Source organism: Glycine soja, chromosome 15 (assembly GCF_004193775.1).
Source record: "Glycine soja cultivar W05 chromosome 15, ASM419377v2, whole genome shotgun sequence".
Lineage (NCBI taxonomy): Eukaryota > Viridiplantae > Streptophyta > Magnoliopsida > Fabales > Fabaceae > Glycine > Glycine soja.
The window spans coordinates 9,178,795-9,199,396 of NC_041016.1; the positions used below are offsets into that span (position 1 = coordinate 9,178,795).

The 20,602-nt window shown below is 35.8% G+C and overlaps 2 protein-coding genes across 6 annotated transcripts; one reads left to right on the top strand and one right to left on the bottom strand.

The window, feature by feature from the left end:
* Positions 1 to 223: 223 nt before the first annotated feature.
* LOC114388644 lies at positions 224 to 10,697 on the bottom strand. Of its 2 annotated transcripts, XM_028349242.1 has the most exons (7): positions 10,263 to 10,697; positions 9,772 to 10,169; positions 3,144 to 3,238; positions 2,933 to 3,049; positions 1,995 to 2,807; positions 1,592 to 1,808; positions 224 to 1,462 (listed from the first exon to the last, which is right to left on the bottom strand). In XM_028349242.1, exons 2-7 carry the CDS (start codon positions 10,061 to 10,063, stop codon positions 672 to 674), a joined length of 2,325 nt encoding a protein of 774 aa, XP_028205043.1. In that variant the 5' UTR covers positions 10,064 to 10,169; positions 10,263 to 10,697; the 3' UTR covers positions 224 to 671. The 2 variants fall into 2 exon arrangements, with proteins under 2 accessions (XP_028205043.1, XP_028205044.1); XM_028349243.1 differs by lacking the exons at positions 9,772 to 10,169; positions 10,263 to 10,697 and adding an exon at positions 5,063 to 6,615.
* Positions 10,698 to 12,765: 2,068 nt separating this feature from the next.
* On the top strand, positions 12,766 to 20,041 carry LOC114385731 (L-aminoadipate-semialdehyde dehydrogenase-phosphopantetheinyl transferase-like). 4 transcript variants are annotated; one of them, XR_003661000.1, is made up of 7 exons: positions 12,766 to 13,114; positions 15,995 to 16,259; positions 17,079 to 17,211; positions 17,752 to 17,999; positions 18,997 to 19,217; positions 19,315 to 19,685; positions 19,765 to 19,901. XR_003661000.1 is itself a non-coding variant. In XM_028345781.1 (6 exons), the coding sequence occupies exons 2-6, from the start codon at positions 16,144 to 16,146 to the stop codon at positions 19,939 to 19,941; spliced, it is 846 nt and encodes a 281-aa protein (XP_028201582.1). In that variant the 5' UTR covers positions 12,768 to 13,114; positions 15,995 to 16,143; the 3' UTR covers positions 19,942 to 20,041. The 4 variants fall into 4 exon arrangements, 2 of the variants coding, with proteins under 2 accessions (XP_028201582.1, XP_028201583.1); XR_003661001.1 differs by lacking the exon at positions 19,315 to 19,685 and having other exon boundaries at positions 18,997 to 19,233; positions 19,765 to 19,880; XM_028345781.1 differs by lacking the exon at positions 19,315 to 19,685 and having other exon boundaries at positions 12,768 to 13,114; positions 18,997 to 19,168; positions 19,765 to 20,041.
* Positions 20,042 to 20,602: the final 561 nt, after the last annotated feature.

Genomic DNA, 20,602 nt, shown 5'->3' on the forward strand with positions numbered 1-20,602 from the left:
TCAACTTAATCATGGAATCTCAATAATTTTTTCTTGCAATTTCATTCCTACATGTCAATTCAAAAGTCACTTTAGATCCTAACTAGTTCAAATTGAACCAAGTCACCAAAGCAAATAAAGCTCTACTTACACCTATTACCCCCCATTTACAAGAAAAAAGAGGCTTTATTTAAGAAAATCAAGTGCCTTAGCCTTACCACTTGGACGACAAACACACATTTGGTTAAAACATTCATCCCCTCTTAAATTGAGATAGAAAAATCTAGGCATGGCGGAAGATTTTGTAATTCTGTAATCCTGTAAGTTTCATGGTCAAAAGCCCATACTGCTGAAAATCATAAATTACAAATTTTAATCATGGGCTAACTCTACGATATGCAGTTTCAACTGATATGTGCAGTTGCGCATTTACCAACCCATGACTTAACATGGAGCCTAAATTATATATATTAATATCATCCTATAGAAGTTGATCTCATGAACCCAAAAACCATAAGCTATAATGCTATACACTACTATTATCCTTAAGTCAGAAACTTGAAAATCATTATCATGCTGCATATATAATTACCTCAGGGCTTCATTTTGTTTTATATACAAGTTGATTTCCACCTTCAGGTATAATCAGTAGGAGAGCAAAAAATTCCCCATTTAGCTCTATCATATATTCATCATGCAACTTGTATTGCTTCTGCTGCATCGAGTTTTGGTTCAGAACAGTTAAAATCTTCCCCACTATCCTCATCATCATTGTCAGTATCAATGTCAACATCATCATTGTCAGTGTCACTGTCACTGCCTCCACCTGAGTTCTTATCCTTGTGTTCATTTAAGGCCAGAAGTGTCTTCACAGCCTTGTCAGCTTCGTCGTCATCACAGCCACCACCAGAGTTGTTATCCTTGTCTTCATGAATGACATAGAGTGGCTCCCTCAAGGTTATTCCCTTCTTATTTTCCAGGTCAAGAGGTGCTTCCAAACCAGATAATTCTGGCTCAACCTTCTTAGCAACTTCAACTTTGGCAATTGTTGATGGTTTACTTTTTAATATTGCAGAGCCATCAGACATAGATGCATCTACCACTGCAGAATTAGCTGACATCCTGATACCACCAGAGTTGTTATCCTTGTCTTCATGAATGGCATAGAGTGGCTCCCTCAAAGTTATTCCCTTCTTATTTTCCAGGTCAACAGGTGCTTCCAAACCAGATAATTCTGGCTCAACCTTCTTAGCAACTTCAACTTTGGCAATTGTCGATGCTTTACTTTCTAATATTGCAGAGCAATCAGACATAGATGCATCTACCGCTGCAGAATTAGCTGACATCCTGATACTGGACCTGACATTTGAAGGTAAATAGCTGCAAATGTCAGGCTTTCCCTGTATATCAACCCACCTGTTATTGATCCAATCCCGTGAAATCCGAATGTTCTTCTTCTCGACCTTTAGGAACCTCTCTTCGCCTAAAGAGAAAATCATAGTACCAACTATGAGATATCTAACTGTCGTGCGTGCGAGGGGGGCCAAAAAAACAACAATTCACAAACTGAGCCAGTGAACTATAGCACAAAAAAAAAATGTATACATCTTACCAGGGGTATAAACCTGCAGGATTCCATCTCCACTGACATTAACTGCAGTTATGACACCTTCCCACCATCCATCACACCACCATGCATCCACTGGTGCTCCAATTTCAAAAGTATGACCTGTATTATATTCAGGAGGGCATGGTCGTACTGTTAAGCGGCCTGAACATCGCATTCCCAATTTGCCAGGAGCTGCCACTCTAGACGCAGGGACCCATTCCTACAAAGTGTGAACAACTGGGCTGAGAACCATACTCTTCCCTAGCTTCACCAAAAGGGCTCAATAGACAATTAAGGAGATGATTGGACTTCTAAGTCCAAAAATAACCACAATCAGTATTTCTACAACGTTAGAAAAAAATAGATAGATAGAATAAAGAGAAAATAAACCTAAGGCATTGCATACCTCTAGTTTCTGTGGTCCATCTATTTCCAGCAAATCATCATACTGGACCTTCAGCAACCTCGGAGACATACTCAAGATTTTACATCTAAACCAGCATCCTCTGATGCCACTATCTTGACAGAGAACCTCTATCTTTGCACCAACCTGAAAAGACAGTTGAGGCTTTGGTCCAATAACCTTAATACCCATTGTTTTTCTCGATAGTTTTAATTTTAAACTAGGGTATTTTGGTTCACATTTTGCCATTTCTTTCGTAGGAAGAGAGATTTGCAGACCAGAAAAACCCTTTTCAAGTACATGATCCTTAGAACTTCTAACCCTCTTATTGCTGGACCTTAAAGGATCATCTTGAGTGAAGTTCTCATCATCACCTGTGTGCGATTTTTCGAACTTTGCTTTTCTCTTGGAGTGAGTAGAACTATTCAAACTAGAAACAACAGATTGGTTACTATATCCACGCAACTTTGTAAGTGCAAAGGGCTTAAGCTTATTGTTTTTAAACTGCCTAAAGCACATATGGATCTCAGATAAAGAGGTATGAGACACAGCAGCTAGGTATTTCTCATAATGCTTAGGAGTCAAAACTGTTGCAGGACCATTGACACACTCAGCACTAATCACCTGCACATGAGGTGTGATGAAAACCTCTCCCTCTTGCAGCTTCAGCTGTGCAATCACATGCTTAACTTCCTGACCACGGTGAAACCACCGTACCTTCACTTTCTTTTGTCTCTTCTTGTCTTCATACATATCTTCCAAGTAACCAAGATAGTGGTTTTCTTCTTCAGCCATAATGTATACAAATGAATGAACCTAAATTCTAGAAGAAATATCTTGAGAATAATAAAAATTAAACCCCTCCAAAAAACAGAAAAAGTAAATGATACAAAGAAAGTGGCAAAAAATTGGTATAATGGAAAATGAAATAATTTTCTCACATTTATGGTTGTTCCATTCCTGCAAAACCCAGAGTAGTGCTTCAGCTGTTTAGCACAAAACCAAGAAAAGCCTGACCATTCAATATCTGAACTTTGGAATTTTAGTTTCCTAGAAATCTGCAGTACAAAAAACAAAGGCATGGTGAATAAATCGCATAAAGATAGAAAGGGTTTATACAGAGATGAATTTAATTACTTGCCATTTTCATACCATTTTATCAGGTAAAATTCTATTATTGACATTGATCCCAGGCGTTAAAGTCTTGAGAGATTCATCGGCTTGTGCTGAATGTTCCAGCTGTACACCTGTCACAGAAAGATTATGGTTGCTCAAAATGTTTTCTTTCGATAACTACAGTAAAAGCTGTTAAAGAATTGGTCGATCAAGTTTTGGCGAAATAAGGACAAGACAAACAACAAAAATAACCACTGGATGAAAAAAGGATTCGTCACAAAAAAAACAGTAATTCAGTTTGGCATCAAAAGGTCTAAACCATTTTATTTGGACTAAAGGATCACTAAAATAACCACATTAAGATGTTGGCATCTAACTGCAATTCACTTGTAATGTTAGTTAACCTTTGGTTCCTCTTGGCAACAATTTTAAACTATTGGTCTTCTCAGTATTTGTACCGACATACAATACACTTCATACTGTATAAGACATCCATCTTACCTTCTAGGAACAACCAATGTGAATAAGCAGGGCATATCAAGAAGAAAAGGATTAAACCATAATCTTCATTGCTAATAAAAGGTTCTCATGCATTTTGAACCTCAGAATAGGCTTGTAAACAAATATGAAATGCAATGGAATAGCATGAAGTGTCAAGTTCATTAACATCAATTAAAATTCTTTTTTTACCAAGAAAAAGTTGTTCTTAAAATGGATTCAGGAAACAGATTGACATCAATTACCCAACACAATACCTTACTCATCTTCATAGACACATATAACTCGAGACAAAAAAAAATCTCACCAATTGATCAAAGGACATCTTAAAAAATCTTTCTTGCTATGTAAAATTAATACAGGCACACATCCAAATGAAAAGAGAAATAATGCAAGGGTGGCTATGTGAGGACCCCATCAATATTCCATATGGGGCTTGGGAAGGGACAAATGTATGCAGCCTTACCCCAATGACAGGAGAGGCTGCTTTTACAACTACTATAGTATAGTATTACCCACGGTTGCCAGATAGCAACCCTACCAATGCATCACAGCTCGAGCAAAAATAAAATAAGAAAAGAAGAAAATCAATAGGTTTCAATGGAGATTGCTAATCAATCCGCAGAACATGATCACACCATGCATAGTGCTTTGATCTTAAAACAAAATAAAAATGGACAAATCCATAGATCTATAACACAAACAGATCACAAAAATCAGTGTCGCACTGAGGGGAAAAGGAAATAAATCAAATTGAACAGTATGCAGTTCTTCAAGCACTAAACTAGCCCAAAAAAACATCTCTGTTCTCTCTCAGCAATCTCTGTTCTTTACTATTAGTGTGGCAGAAATATCAAAGAAGCAAAGGCATGTAACATTAAATACTAAACAAAATCTGGTCAAAAGAACTTGTTAAACCAATGATTTAGTGGCATTTGTAAGTTCCTTTTTTATGTGGGAGTGGGGGGCAGGTCGGTAAGGAGGGAAGTTCGGCCTAGGGCCAATTGAGCCACAAGCCCAATAATACATGCAATTTCGGGTGATGTAATGCAAGAATTGCTTCTTTATTTTTTTTTCCTGTAGTGATTTTAATGTGAACCCCAATTGTATTTAGTCACGTAAATAGCACGCGATTTTCAGTGGCTATCGGTCAAAGTTTTAGACAAGACTAGTATTCTTTGGGCCGAGCCTAGTATTATACAGAGTAGTTAATAGAGCACTATAGCAGCATTGTCGTGTTGTGGGATGGCTCCACTCCTTGGAACCAAGTCATGTCATGCCTGGCTGTCACAGGTGGAGCGGTGCAAATCGCAGCAGTTGGCGACCTTTGCAGCCACTATTTCAAATATGGGGTCGAAGACTATTTTGCCACAACTGAATGCTGTTTCAAGCTTTTATAGTGGGTAAAATTGGAAAATCAGACAATTTTAAGATGACTTGTTTTAGGTTTCTCTTACATTCGTTTGTGTGCCCCTGCAAGTGTAAGCCCTAGACTCTGTAGAACTCTTTTCCACACTCCCCCGCGAGTTTACACCATGGCTCATTGTTGCATGCTTCCGTGCAGCACTTTTCTGGCCAATTTCCGGCATCCAGACTCTGTTCTCACTGGTTCTCAAATATCCATCCCTTTTCCGACCAATTCTGGGTGATTTCTTCACTGTTGTGGCCTATTCACAATCAACATTTCATAAAACCAACTGCTCTCTTTCTTCTCTATTCTGTCTTGAATCTCTAAAAGAAAGGCAAAACACCAATGACTTCTTTTTAATTTTAGGTACTTTTTTCTTTATTTTTCAGCATATATACTGTTAGGATATAAGGAGAAGGGAAAGTTAGTTAACATAGTTAGACTATCAATAAGTTAGTTACTACAGTTAGGATATTGATTAGATAGTTAGATAGAGGGGTTTATTAGATATAAATAGGGGAAGAAGGATAGGAAAGAGGGAGATCCTATCATTTGTAGATTGAGCATTAGCTCTTTGTGAAAGGAAAACCCTTGGAGCAGAGTTTTCTCTCCTATTTTCTGTTCTTTTCTTACTAGCCAATAAAATCCTTTCTTTTCTTTTTCATTTTAATTCTTGGTTCCTAACAATTGGTCTGACCTGCCGAATCCGAGTTGCACAATGGAGACCAGAGTGAGCTGATGCAATCCTACCCCGCAAGGGCATTGGATAGAAAACTCCTAGGCCTACAAGCTCCAATGGAGCTTGCATCATGAGCGCTTTGGAGAAATTGGCCAGCAAGCATGATTATAGACCTAAAAACAGACATGGATCTCATAAAAGAAAGATTGTTGGACATGAGGCAAATCAAGGAATTACTTCTTGAATTCAAGAAAGGAAAGACACCTTCAGATGGTAGGAAAAACTCGATCAACAGAGACATGAAGCTGGAAGAGAACAATGACAATAACTGGTCTAATGAGGACAATGAGGAAGAGGGACCCAATTCTTGTGGGTTGCACCATCATTCTTGCAAAATTGGCATTTCAGAGTTGAAGCATGGAACGACTAAAAAGTTCAAAAAACATTCTTGAGGTTAAAAGGGAGGCAAGCATGGAGGAGCGGCCCTCTGAAATCAAGATCAAGAAAACCATTGATGGAATTAAAGAGATCAAACAGATGCTACAATTGCTGATCAAGAAAAAGGGCATCAGTCTTGAGTTCGAAAAAGAGAACTAACAACCCATGCAGACAGTATCGACTTTGCAGTTGAGTGCGTGAGTAACAAAGTCACGGCAAGACAGTGATTCAGTAAAAGTCCTTGAGGGTTCGGCCAATGAGAGAATTGGCACCCATTGTGGGGCGGAGCTTGGTGTCAAAGACAAAGACTCGAAAACCATTGATGCCGGGGTGGTAGAGGAGATCAGGGTGGAAGAGACTGAGAATTTGCAGCAGAAAATGCAAGAACAAGAAGGGGATTTCTCAATTATCATCAAAGAACCTCATTCTTAGGTAGTAAATGTCATAGAAGTAGAGGGTGATAATGGTTTCTTTATGAAATCCACAACCATGGAAATTGGGATTAAACGGAGACTGATTGCGCCTACACCACCACCAGACCCGCCGGATGCAAGCTCACATATGACCCTTAATGGGTTGTCATCAGAAGAGCTACAACTTCTCAAGAAGAGGGATGGGTCTTCTTTGTTGACAAAGCTAAGGAATTTTGGCACGTCAGCCAAACCGCTAGACACCACACCACTTGCAACAACTAGTACATCATTGTCTAAGATGCTAAGGGCAATAGAGTCACTACAGGGAAAGTGGAACTACTTTGCAGCAGTTGCAATGAGAAGCAAAATCCAAAGCTAGAAGCTACTCATTTGGAAAAGGCCAAAGAACTTTATACCAGAGTTCTGATTCAGCATTCTTCTAATTTATATGCTGCCATGGTGCTGAGGTAGTCTTAGTGGAAAAGGACCATTTTGATGTGTCAAAGGATATCCTTACACAGGTTCAAGAAGCTGCCAGTGGTAGTGTTTTTGTCTAGATGCCTGATGTGAGGATAAATCTGGTGCATGTTTATTTTGCCCAGGGGAATTTTACTTTGGCTGTGAAATTATATCAAAACTACTTGCAAAATTTTTATTATGACGCAGACTCTCAAATACTTCTTTATTTAGCTCGTACACATTATGAGGCTGAGCAATGGCAAGACTGTAAAAAAAACTCTAGTGAGGGCCATGCATTTGGCACCCTTGAACTAAACTTTAAGGTTTGATGCCAGGGGTTGCAATGCAAAAGTTTTCAGCATCAACACTACAAAAGGCAAAGAGGATTGAAGATGAGGTGAGAGCAACTGTTGCTGAGCTGCAAAATGTTGTTCGTGTATTTAGTCAGTTTTTTGCTACTTCCAACCTACATATTCATGGGTTTGATGGGGAAAAAATTGACACTCATGTTGGATACTGCAACCACTTACTTTCGGTTGCTAAAGTTCATCTTGAAGCAGCTGAGCGTGAAGAGCAGCAAGTATGACAGAGACAAGAACTTGCTCGTCAGGTTGAATTGGCTAAGGAAGCCCGACAAAAGGCTGAAGAGCAAAGGAAATTTCAGATGAAAAGGAGAAAACTTGAGGAAGTGTGTCATTTCAGTTTTCAAATTCCAACCTTGAGGGCAAGGTTGAATTTTAGGAGGGGTGTATTGTTAGGATATAAGGAGAAGGGAAAGTTAGTTAACATATTTAGACCATTAATAAGTTAGTAACTACAGTTAGGATATTGATTAGTTAGTTAAAGGGTTAATTAGTTAGATAAAGGGGTTTATTAGATATAAATAGGGGAAGAAGGATTGGAGAGAGGGAGATCTTATCATTTGTAGATCGAGCATTAGCTCTTTGTGAAAGGAAAAATCCTTTGTGAAGGGGAAACCCTTGGATGAGAGTTTTCTCTCCTATTTTTTGTTCTTTTCTCACTAGTCAATAAAATCCTTTCTTTTCTTTCTCTTTTCAATTCTTGGTTCCTAACATATACATGAGTAGTATAAATTTATGCTTAGGGTTTAGGGTTCAAAATAATGATCGTCCGTTATCCCTCTATAGCATTTTTGGGGTCGGCCACTCCGCGTTGCTATTTGGGATCGGCTACTATGGTATTATACAAGTAAACCAAGAATAAAAATATATGAGTGGTTTCTCAACTCTAGAATCCTAGTTATTTTATCATTACCTCAATCATCCTCATTCTGTCACAACTCACAAGGCTCATGCTTTTTTTCTGCCTGTTTTGCTTCATAATGGTGGCAGGCCATAAGGCCTGATTATGTCTCTAGACCATGTCATGTGCACAACTATAATGTAATATCATAATGTATTAAATACAATACCTGATAACTCATGTTTCCAAGAAAGGAAAAAGAATGATTATTTGATTGCTAAAGTAATGTGCAGTTTTATATATAACATTAGCAAAATGACAGGCCAGAAATCAGAATAACAAACCATTCACAGCTACTCACATTTATTGATTTACCATGGAAACAACGACAAATACTAACATAGTGATTATTAATCATCCATAATAACATATTAGAGAGAAAATAAAATAGCATATAAATTTCATATGATTGCACTTAAGTTAACACAAATAAAATATTTGATACGGTAGTGACACTAAATTAAAATAAACCAATTTACTCTATTACAATAAATCATAAAAAATCTGATTTCCAAAAAAAAAATTCACCTATCAATGTAAATCCTCAATATGAAAGTCCAGAGACAACATTCCATGAATAAGGTGCATGTAAATACAACTTTCATGTAAGTGGTAATGCAGGCAAGAATGATGTAAACTGTATGGTTCACACTGCACAGACTTGACCAAATTCCTAGAAAAGATAAACTCACAAGAAGTACAGTTACGCAATTAATCAGTACAAATCTTATAGCATTCAAGATAAAACACAAAACAACCGTTTAGGGCTGACAATTAACGACAACCAAGCCTTACTCCATTAGGTGCATACAAAAACCATCATGATAAAATCCTATTGAGCCAAAAACCATGCACACAATAACATTCAGCACGTGCATCCATAATTAACGTCACAAAAAACAAATCACCCAAAACATGAAATATACAAAATTGCACGCTGAAAACCAAACTACCTGCATATGGAGCGGAAAATTCGACGAGACCAAACAAATGAGCCAGTCAACGTGAAGATGCAGGCAAGAATGACAAACTATATAACTCACACAGCACAGACTTGACCAAATTCCTTGAAAAGACAAACTCATCACAGGAAGTACAGTTACACGATTAATAATAACAAGCCTTATAGCTTTCCAGTGTCAGCATACAAGACACCGGTTCATGACCAACAACTAACAACAAACAAGCATTATCACATTAGGCCGGGACAAGGTTTCTGAAATCGCAGTCACATTGATGTTGTGGTAATTGTTGACAAATGGGGCTAGCTCCAATTGCTATTATGGATATACCAAAAACCTCAAAGCTCTGGCCGAAATCAGTCGCAGATAATTTTTCCAAAACATTAGTTGGGCATAACAAACAACCCTCATGATAAAATTCCACAAGCCAAAACACCATGCACACAGTAGCAACATTCAGCACATGCATCCACAATCTAACACTTCATAAAACCAAACAAAACCACCCAAAAACACGAGGTATCAGAGTGAAAAGCCTAGATACCTGCATGGTGCGACTGATTGCGTGAAACCAAACAAGTGAGCCAGTCCACAACCTCTCTCCTTGCCCTCCATTTGAAAGCATTGATGGGTTGTGTGGATCCATAAGCCTGCAAGAAATGGTCAGGGGCAACATACATCATGTGCCTCACACTCCTCTCAGTCCCCACAACAGCAAGCACCGAATTTCCCAAAGCATCCTTCAGGTAAAAGTGAATCACTCGGTTCCCACGCTCCTGGCATATCACCTGCTCCTCCCACGTCACAAAGACACCGCCACCGCCACCACCAGACATTCTCAAACCTACGACGGGTCGTTCCGAGACCAACACAAATTGGACTAGGAAAAATCCTAACACGGAACACTGCCCCCAAACTCAAACCATTCTACAACAAAAAAACCTGGAAAAAATATAAATAATTATTAAAAAAAATGAAGGCGCAAAGTAAAGGGGGATCAGGTTCTTGAGAGAAAGAGAGAGAGTGAGACGTCACCGTGAATTGAAGAGAGAGAGAGAGAGAGAGTGAGGTCCGAGGAAGCGGAAGTGAAGTCAAACAATGCTCGGGGAAGTGGGAAGAAAAAGAACACACAAACGTTAAAAAGCATTCATTGTGGTGTGTAACTGGGAGCGGGACGAGGTTTTTGTTTGTGTGACGAAACGAAAGCTGAGATTTTGCGAGGTGGGGCCAGGTGGGTTCAATGGAGAGGGTGAGAATGAGACGAAATGAGAAGACCCAGAGAGAAAAACAGAACAGAAGAGACTCTAAAGGAGTCGTGTCGAGGGTTCAATGTGTGGTTGGGTCCGTTTTATTGGGTAATGGGGCAGAGAGAAAGGGGTTTGGGTTGGAGCTGCTGCGGAGTGAGTGACCTTTTTTTCTCTTCTCTTCTTCTGTTTCTGTGCCATGTGGTGAATGAATCAATGGGGAGGGGAAGAGAGACGAAGAACCAAACCAAGAACCCCAGAGGGTATTATGGGAATTTCCTTTTTTTTCTTTGAGGGATATTCCGGTGCTGCACATGCATTCTATTCACTGACACGTGGCGCCTCCCTTGGCGCTGTGTGCGATACTATTTGACTACTCTACCCTCCTCCCTCGTCAAGCCCCATGCGGTTGTACTCTATCTTCTTCTATACCGTTACGAGGATAAATCTACTATACCTTCTTTTTTTTCATGATGAAATTTTAATTTATATTAGTTTTGTATTTTATCAAATGTTTTATGAATCTTATGCAAGAGTGATGGTCATTCGTAGAAAATTCTTGACGTTGAAAATCAAAAGAAACTCTAAAGGTGCATGTTTGAAAAACTCCTCAGAAAGTAAGAATCGCATTGATTTGGTTCCAAAATGTGAAAACTATAACAACTTGCTTTTAGTTAAACGTGAAAAGTTACATTAATGACGTCCAATTAAACATGTTAAGAATGATGGTATGTTAGTATCAAAATACTTTATGTGGGAAGGAGTGGATGAAAATGTACATATAAAAGATCAAGAGGTGTCATGTTTGGACGTTAGCAATGCTTTTAGAGAGGTTATATATCAAGAATGAGCAATTGACACTACGTTAAATGTCAATTACACACTTATTATTGTATGAAAAAAACATTTGAACATGAGTAAGAGGTATTTGAGTGGTTTAAAATTATAGTGTTAAGATAAAATTTGACTATACACACGATACAAGATTCTGACATTGGAACGAAAGTAGTGGTGATGAAGTTGGACAAAAGACTATGATGAGGATAAGATTGATACATGTTAGTGTGAATTATATCCACAACATTATAAACGTCCTCATGATAATTAATCATGTGTGTGTTAAAGAAGTAATCAAGTACTGATTTAAGACTATAGTGTTGGAGGCAAAATTTGACTATGCACTCAATATAAAATTGACATTGGAACCAAGGTGTGATACTAGCGAAGTTGGACAAAAAACCATGATAATATGAGGTTGATACATACGAGTATGGATCATACCCAAAAACAATAATAAACATCATGTTGATAGATACTTAGACTCTAACTTATCTAGACACTTCAATTTTAACAAAATGTATTTATAAATTATAAAAACAAAACTTAAATGATACATATCCTAGGTCTTGGAGCAAGATGTCGATAATCACATTAAACTACTTATGTAACTAATATATAACCCTTGTAACTTAAGAATAATGATACAATTATCATGAGCGTGTTCTACCAACAAATTGGTATCGCCATTTTATATAACTTCCTTTGATATGTTGTGTTAAAGGTAAGAGAACTTTCATTTTTTATTTAAAGAAATTTAATTAAATATGGCAATATTTATTAAGTAATCTCACTTTTGTTTCCTTTATTTTGTAATTTTACTTTTAGTTGAATTTTTCAATCATTAGCAATTTTTATTCCATTTTGTCTTACATTTAAGCACGTTACATGATGAAGAAATATAATTACATGTATTACTTGTATATGTATTGTATGACTGATAATAATCATATTCCTGAAGCATATAATAAGGAGTTTGATATCAAGCTGGTCTATATGAAATAACAATTGTTAAAAAAAGTTAAATAACAATTGTTAAAAAAAGTTAACTCCTCGGGTAAATTTTGGTATTTCGAGAGAATAATTTTTTATGTTAAATGGAAAGATATCCTAAGTAACAAAAAAGGGACTAATGTAATAAGTTTAATAAAAAAAATTATTTCATAATATATATATATATATATATATATATATATATATATATATATATATATATATATATATATATATATATATATATTATCCATGTATATACAGAGAGGAAGAAAGAAAGATATAAATATATTGATAGAGTGTATTTTCATTAGTTAATCAAAACAAAAAAATTAGAATAAAAAAAAGGAATACTAATATTTGAAAACAAATATAAATAATATAATGTATGAGAGATGGAAAAAATATATTTCTAAATCTTCAAACAAATATAAATTCATAATTGGTACAAATATGAGTACTTGTATGACGATGACCACACACGACGATAGCGCGACGTATGAGAGACATACTTTCGACGACCGATTAGTTAGGAATGGAGTGAGGCCACCACCACAAGTGAGTAGACGAGCTGAGGGAGGGAGGGCACGAGAGATAGTGGGTGAGGGGCTTCCACAACATCAAAAGGGCAAAAAACACTTTCACACATCCGTCGCCGGCTAAGCTCGCAAACGTAAACGAACTTGAGTTGGAACTTCTCCGACGAGTACAACCAATTGGTCTCAAACCATATCGTCTTTTGCTTCTACTCACCGCATTCTCGAATTTCCTCTTTTCTGTGACGCGTGGCAAAAATTTCCCCCTTAATTTCGTGTAAGGATTTTTACTACCACTATTTGTTTCGTTGCATTTTGTCATTGTGCTGTTTCTGTTTCTGTTTCGAGCTATAGTTCGAATTATTGAGTCACTGCTAGTTGCCGTTGGACAGATTCGTAGAGCCTGTGAACATGATTTATTTCGAAATACCTAAGTTTTTTTTTTTATTTGGTCTATCAAATGCTCGATGGAATGCATGAATGACATATTAAAGTGATATGGTTGTTGAATCCAGACTTTGCTTTCTCCTTATTGTGTCATGTCACACTTACAAGAATTGTTCAAAACCATAAAAAGTGAAGATTCTGAACATAGGCAATTTTATGTCCCGTATATACTTATGTGCGGAAAAGAGTGACTTTTCAGTGTTGAGCATTAATATGCATATGTACTCGTTGTATGTGTAATTAGGTTCCATACAGAGTAAATTTCCATGTTCTTAAACAAGGAACACATAGGATTAATGTATTCTTTGGTAAAGGATATAGATATATAGAAACCAATCCCAACCCAATGCAGTTCAATAAAAAAACTCAAAAGGTTTTGCTATCTTTGACTTTAATGAAGAAAAGAAGCATTGCTTGAACACAAACTCCATGTTTATTGCATTTTAGATTAATACAGATATTTAGTCTCCCAGTAAGCTATCTTGTTGCTTGACTTAACTATTTTTGTATCATCAAACAGTGTGATAACTGGCACTAGGTGAAGAAAACAACCACCTAGGAAAATTAATAGGAATAAAAATATAATTACTTTTCTCTGGTGTGAAGCATTCAAGCTGTAAATTCAGAGTAAAGTAGTAAATCAGTGTAGTTGTTTAAATTGGCTCAAAAAGGAGTAGTGTTGTTAATGGCGGATGACGGTTCATGGTGGAAAGGCAAAAATCCGCCATAAAAATATGGCGGATGACATAACAGAAAATGACGGACGACATGGTGGACAAAATATATATATATATATACAAAACAATAGATAAAAAATAAATATAAATAAAAAATTAAAAAAAACAATGGATTGCATTCAAATAAACTAAAAAAGTTTCATGAGTTCACATAATAACCAAGTACCAACACCAAATAAACTTATTCAAGAATTCAAAATAACAAAAGGATACAAGCATAAAAAACAAAAAATGGGGTGTCAAACAGAAAAAAAATCATAAAAAAAGGGCTGAACAAAAAAAAAAAGGGGTGAACAGAAAAAAAATAATAATGCAGAACCAAAAATAAAAGGGGTGTCAAACAGAAAAAAAACACCAGCAACAAAAAAAGAAAAAAAAAAAAACAAAACCACGTTGTCGTCCATCGCAGACTGTAGCACCGTTGCCGCCGTTGCCGTCCGTGCATCGTGTGCTTGGTCGTTGCCGCCGCCGTCGTCCGTGCATCGTGTGCTTGGTCGTCGTTGCTGTGTTCTGTGCTGTGCGTTTTCCCCGCTGCGCTTTTGCAATACAATATCGGGTAGGGTTGGGTCGGGTCAGCCCAACACCTACCGCGCAAAAAAAACCCGCTATTCCGCCATGACCGTCATGGCTATGGCGGCCGCCATACACAACCCGCCATGCCACCACTATTCGGTGGCGTTTTTTCAAATTTCCGCCACGCTATTGCGCCATGGCACTGCCATGGCCGCTATTTGATAACACTGAAAAGGAGAAATATGTCGGAGAATGAGTGTGGATCAAGACTAATGTGTTGAGTGTTGTAATCTAATATCTATATGTTCTCTTAAAAATCTTATGCAAGATTTAATGTAGTCATCATTGTTTGGACTTTTTGGAGTTCTTATAGTTCCTTTATGTTTAACTTTAAGTATCTTTCTTGATTACATGTGTTTATGCTTTACATCTTAATTAAATAATGGGGAGGAATAGGACTGGATCTATATTTTGACCTGTAGGAATGGTTGGGATTTGCTGAGCTATAAAAAGTGCAGTTGTTTCGTAACTATAGAGGATCCTGGTCCAGTAGTACTTTATTCTAAACAGTCATACTATTTTAGTTTTTTATTTGAAATTGGCACAAGGTTAGAAACAATTTACTCATCACACGATCAAATGGCATCAGTTTTAGAATTTTCCTTGTTGGCTAAACAAATATTGTTAGATACCCATTAATTAGTTAGTTAGGTTAGTTGGTTAAAGAAATAACTGAGGCATGTTGCCTATAAGTAAGAGGGGAGGTTCAGAGAGAGAATCTTGTCATTTTTTAGAGAATTGTGGCCTTTGGGTGTTGGGTGGTAGTGAGGTACAGACCCTTGAAGTTCTACAAGTTAGGCATTGTATTCAAGGGAGAGGAGATATACCTTATTCTTTCCTTTAAGATACCATATTTCTATCATATACAGTTGGGGTAATATAGTACACTTACATAAGGGGTAGCTTGTAATGGATTGTCCATAGTAGTCTAGATGTATACCATAACAATTGTCCCTAAATCACTATCTTTTGGGTACAAGTGATGCTGATTTAAGATATAGACTCAAGACTATCTCCCATAACAGTTATCCTTAAGTCAGTGTCATTTGATATAAGTGATACTAATTTAAGATGTAGAGTTAATATTATCCCTCGTAACAATTGTTACTTGAGTACAAATGATACTGACTTAAGATGTAAGATAGAGATTATCTCTCATAACATTAAGCAACATAAATTAAATAATAATATTATAAAAAAGTTAAAGTATCTTAAATGCATATTAAAAAATCATAAATAATTCAATAGATTGATTATTGATTTTTTTTACATATTATTTTTACATGTCCTTTAAAATAATGATTATAAAATTGACCATTCATAATTAAATTAAAATATACTTTTTTTAGACTATGGGTATTATGTATTCTCTTTAATGAAAAGGATATTTTATTATTTAGATTTTAGATGAGGTTCCGTTGAAGTTTTCTCCCCTCGTTCTGTTCTTCTGCCATCGATGGAACACACAAGTGTAGCGTGAAAAAAAAAAAAAAGATTACTTACTCAGACGAACCACCACTCTATTGGATAATATCAAAGTGCGTTCAAAATGGAAGAAGGCGTAAGGAGATGGGTAGTGGACATATCAAAGTGGGACCCACACCCCTCTCACTTCTCCTTCGCTCTCTCCCTCCTTCCTTCCCACGAGCACTCCTCGGTCACCAGGTTCTCTCTATCCCATTCAATTCATTCTAATAATTTTTTTGTACCACTCTGTTAGATTATACAGGCATAAGCACTTTTTATATTAATGCAATGTTTTTTCTATCAATTGTAGTGGTCAAGTCTTGCGCTTTAAAGACTATGTTTAGGAATTGAAATTTATTTAGAGGTGAAAATGAAGGAGGGGAGAGTCATAAAACTTTGATTTTAATTTGATAACTTTAAAATAAAAGAATAAAATGATAAATTAATGTAAATTTAATTTTGCAGTCTTTTGTTTAATTTTATAAATATTATATACGGATATGTTAACATACGTTAACTTATTTTTTTATAGATACAAATGAGGATTGGATCTAGCGGGAGGGGTAGTCCTTCACAACTTGGGGAACAGAGTTTCGAATTTTAGACAATGTTGTAATTTAAGAAAATCAACGTTATTTGCTAACTTACATCTTTAGGAGTATATTAGCAAGTTATACATTGATTGAATTTTTGAAAATTTGGAGTTATAATTTGTTAAGCAAATCTCTATTATGTAATTCTCTTAATTTAAAAATATTTTTCTTTGCCTTTCCTTCTTTTCTTTTTTCCCTTTAAACCTCATTTCCAAATGTACCCAGAAGAGTCTGTTTCCTAACTTGTAGGAAAAAAATTGTTGTTTTTCACCTGTTTACTGCATACAATGATGACGTTTTGGCACTCACTTGAAGTAAACTCATGTGGTTTTGACTTTTGAGATAGCTTCTTGTTCAGTTGATAAACTTATAAAATGGTTTTTGGTGGATCCTTTGACTCATAGATGTACTTGTGCATTGGTAGGTTTGTTAAAATGGAAGATAGGAAACGTGCACTTGTTAGCCGCATGCTTCAGTATGTTCTTGTCCATGATGTGTTGCAAATCCCATTTCCTGACATTGTCATAAAACGAACTTTGGAAGGCAAACCCTATTTGGTATGATCATTTCCTGTAACATCATAGATGAGCAATAATACCAACTAAGCCTGGTGTAGCTGACAGATATTTAGGTCCCTAGAGCATGCTCATGTACAAGGTTTTAAAAAACAGTCCCCAATCACAGTTGGGGCTGTAAATTAAGGTTTTGGAGCTCTCTGTGAAGTGTGAACACAATTGTTGCTGCATTAACGTTATTTTTGCACAATTTCTGGCAAATATCAAGGATTGTAACAAAACGACGACTATAATAGTATAATTTAAAACTTTGCTTATGTGTATAACAAAGGCTTTGTTAGAAGTAAAATCCACTTCAGTGATCTATACAATTTATACCACGAAAGGAATTAGTTTTCAATTGTCAACTGGGAGATATCTTTAGTGCAAATATACAGTAAAAAAAGAATAAAAATAATAAAATATGTAATATTAATGTGTTGAATAACAAACTCAATTTTTGTTTCCTTAACCATGTATTTATGTTATTTTTTTATTCATGGGTTAGCCTTACTTATATGTTTATCCCTTATTGTCTTTCAGGATTATTATGATAAATTTGATCTTAGATTCCCAAATTTTAATTTCAATGTATCTCATCATGGTGACTATGTGGCCATAGCATCTGAACCTGTATGTCTTGTGGGGGTAGACATTGTCTCCTATGATGTTCCACAGGGAGAAACAACTACAGAATTCATTCAATTCTTCTCATCATACTTTTCAAGTCTGGAATGGGATAACATAGTCAATTCAGGCACTTTGAATGATGTATTGACGGAATTTTACAGGTATGATGTGTTTATACTTTACCTGTTGTCAAGGAATAGTTAAATTGAAAATATTTCATGTAATATAGATTTAATTCCTCTCGATGCTGCTGTTCCAGCATGCAGAAGTAGGTAGCTATGCTTCATTGTTGAAATTTTCTTATTTTGAGTTGTTTTTTTATTATCTGTTATGGAATGAATCAAATCCTCTCTACAGTGATCTCTTCCTTCCTTTCTTTCTAATAAAACTTCTTTTTTTCTATCAGAAATAAATTAATTACTGAGTTAAAATTCAATTTCCTCGAAAGTTAGCACATGCTTGTGTAAACCCAAAAAAAAGCCTAATATTGTCATTTGTTTGGAAAGAAACCAATGTTGGGACGTGAGGGGAGCTGAAGCATTGGGAAATCTCCATCAATGGGCCAAGAAAAAACAATACAACTCAGGTGGACTACTAGACTAGACACCGCAAGAAACCCAAAATCTAAAGGCATTTTAGGTGTATACCTTGTCAGTAGCCATTTATATATTGTTCAACTTGCTTTTTCTTATCCAATGTAAGATTTTTCACTTACACTTAACACTCCAACAACCAATTATCAATATCTGAATAATAAATTGCTTGCTAGCATTTTTTAAGAATATCACTGCACTCTTTAAGTGAAGGCATCTCAACAAATGGCATCAGCTAAAGTATTTACTGTGCTTCCTAGCTTCATTCCATATAGGTGTTATGAAAATGCCCAATAATTTTAACTTATGATTTTATGCTCCTGTCCAATTTTATTATCCGTATATAACAAAATTTGGCAAAGAAAGAACCTGAATATTGTATTACTATATAATGCAGAACATAAGATGGTCTCTGAAATTGTTTAATTTATATATTAATATGTGATAGTGTCAGATCTGATAATGTATTTTTATCTGTCAAAAAAGTAGAATTTTTACAATGTATAACGGTTCTTTGAACTGAAGACAGGCCATGCTGAAAGTCAAAGGTGCATTTACTTTGCAGGTATTGGAGCCTTAAAGAAGCATATGTTAAAGCTATAGGGAGTGGACTTACTGAAGGGCTGAATAAAGTGGAATTTTCTCACACAAGATGGACAAATATATCAGCTAAAGTGGATGGGAAGACCATGACAGAGTGGAGATTTTGGTTGTTCGAACTTGGGGATAGACATTGTGTAGGTTACTAAGTTCCTCATCAACTTCTTTACACCTTGACCATTACGAGTATAAATCCCCTACGGTACCTTTATGTCAGTTATTTCAGTTTTTTTCAATCACATGAAATTCCATATTGTTTTTAAGTTTTTTTCTGCAAAACCAGGTCATTCCTTTTTCATCCATGAAGTTAAAATCTGGTATTCTCTTACAAATTTGTGGCATAAATTTTCCTTTTGCATCTACTGAATGATGGATCATACAGTTCTACAACATTAGTATTTTAGATTTCTATGGCAAAGACATCCATGTTGCTGGAATTTAAACTGGTACAAGTGCTGAATAACAAAGCTAGTTCAAAACGGAAGGATTTCCAAAGTCAACATAAGGAGTATTTTGGGCATATATCTAACCGATACGAGATCTTAACAAATATTAGGCTCTCATAGCATAACATATCCTAAAAGCTTGAGCTATTTGATGAAGACACAAATGGATTTCTATTACATTTCTAACAGCTACAACAGTAACTTTCATGTCTGTCTCTCACTGTTATGAATTAATGCATCAGCTTTTTAAAATATTTGTACCTTATGCTTATTCTCTCGTTTTACAGGTTTCAATTGCGAGAGTTCACCCAATATCAGCTACTACGAGTTACAAAACAACATTGAAAAAAGTGGACTTTACTGAAGAGGAATATACTCTAGGTCTTCATCTTCCAAACGTAGGCATTGTTAAACTAGATGTAGAACAACTCATTTCAATTTTACAGAAAGCATCTGATTTTTAGCATAGAGGTTAGATGCTAGTGTAAATCTATGAAAAAAAATTGTACATGTCAAAGAAAATATTGTTATTTTTACAGATAAATTCAGTATATCGAAAGAAAACACACCTCCCCTTTCTCAATCAAAATAAGATTTTCTGTATTGTTAATCAATTTCTTAGAGTCAACAAGGTTTTATACTGATCAACTCTTTTTTTATGATGGCCAAGGGCTATACAAAGAGTGAAAATAAAGCAAAACATGTTCTACATCAATATATGCACACATGATTATTTTTTTGGTGAATTACACTCACAATTTAATTTAATTTTTAATTATTATCACTGAGGAGTGGACAACATAGAGTTGTTGACGGAGGGCACGACGGAGAGTGAGTGAGGGAGACTACGTTTGAGGTGAGGGAATGAGCTAGGGATTTCAAAAGTGACAATTTTGTAATTAGAGGGAATGAAAATCATGACTTTTTAAGTAAAATTATCGTGATTTTCATTCCTTTTAATTATAAAATTGTTATCGCATGACATTCTAAGACAGTTCTGCATAACCGTCTTAGAATGTGCGTCATAAAAAATAATTTTCATTTTTTCTAATTATAAAATTGTTACCGCATAATATTCTAAGACAATTTTGTATAACTATCTTAGGATATGGATCATAAAAAAAC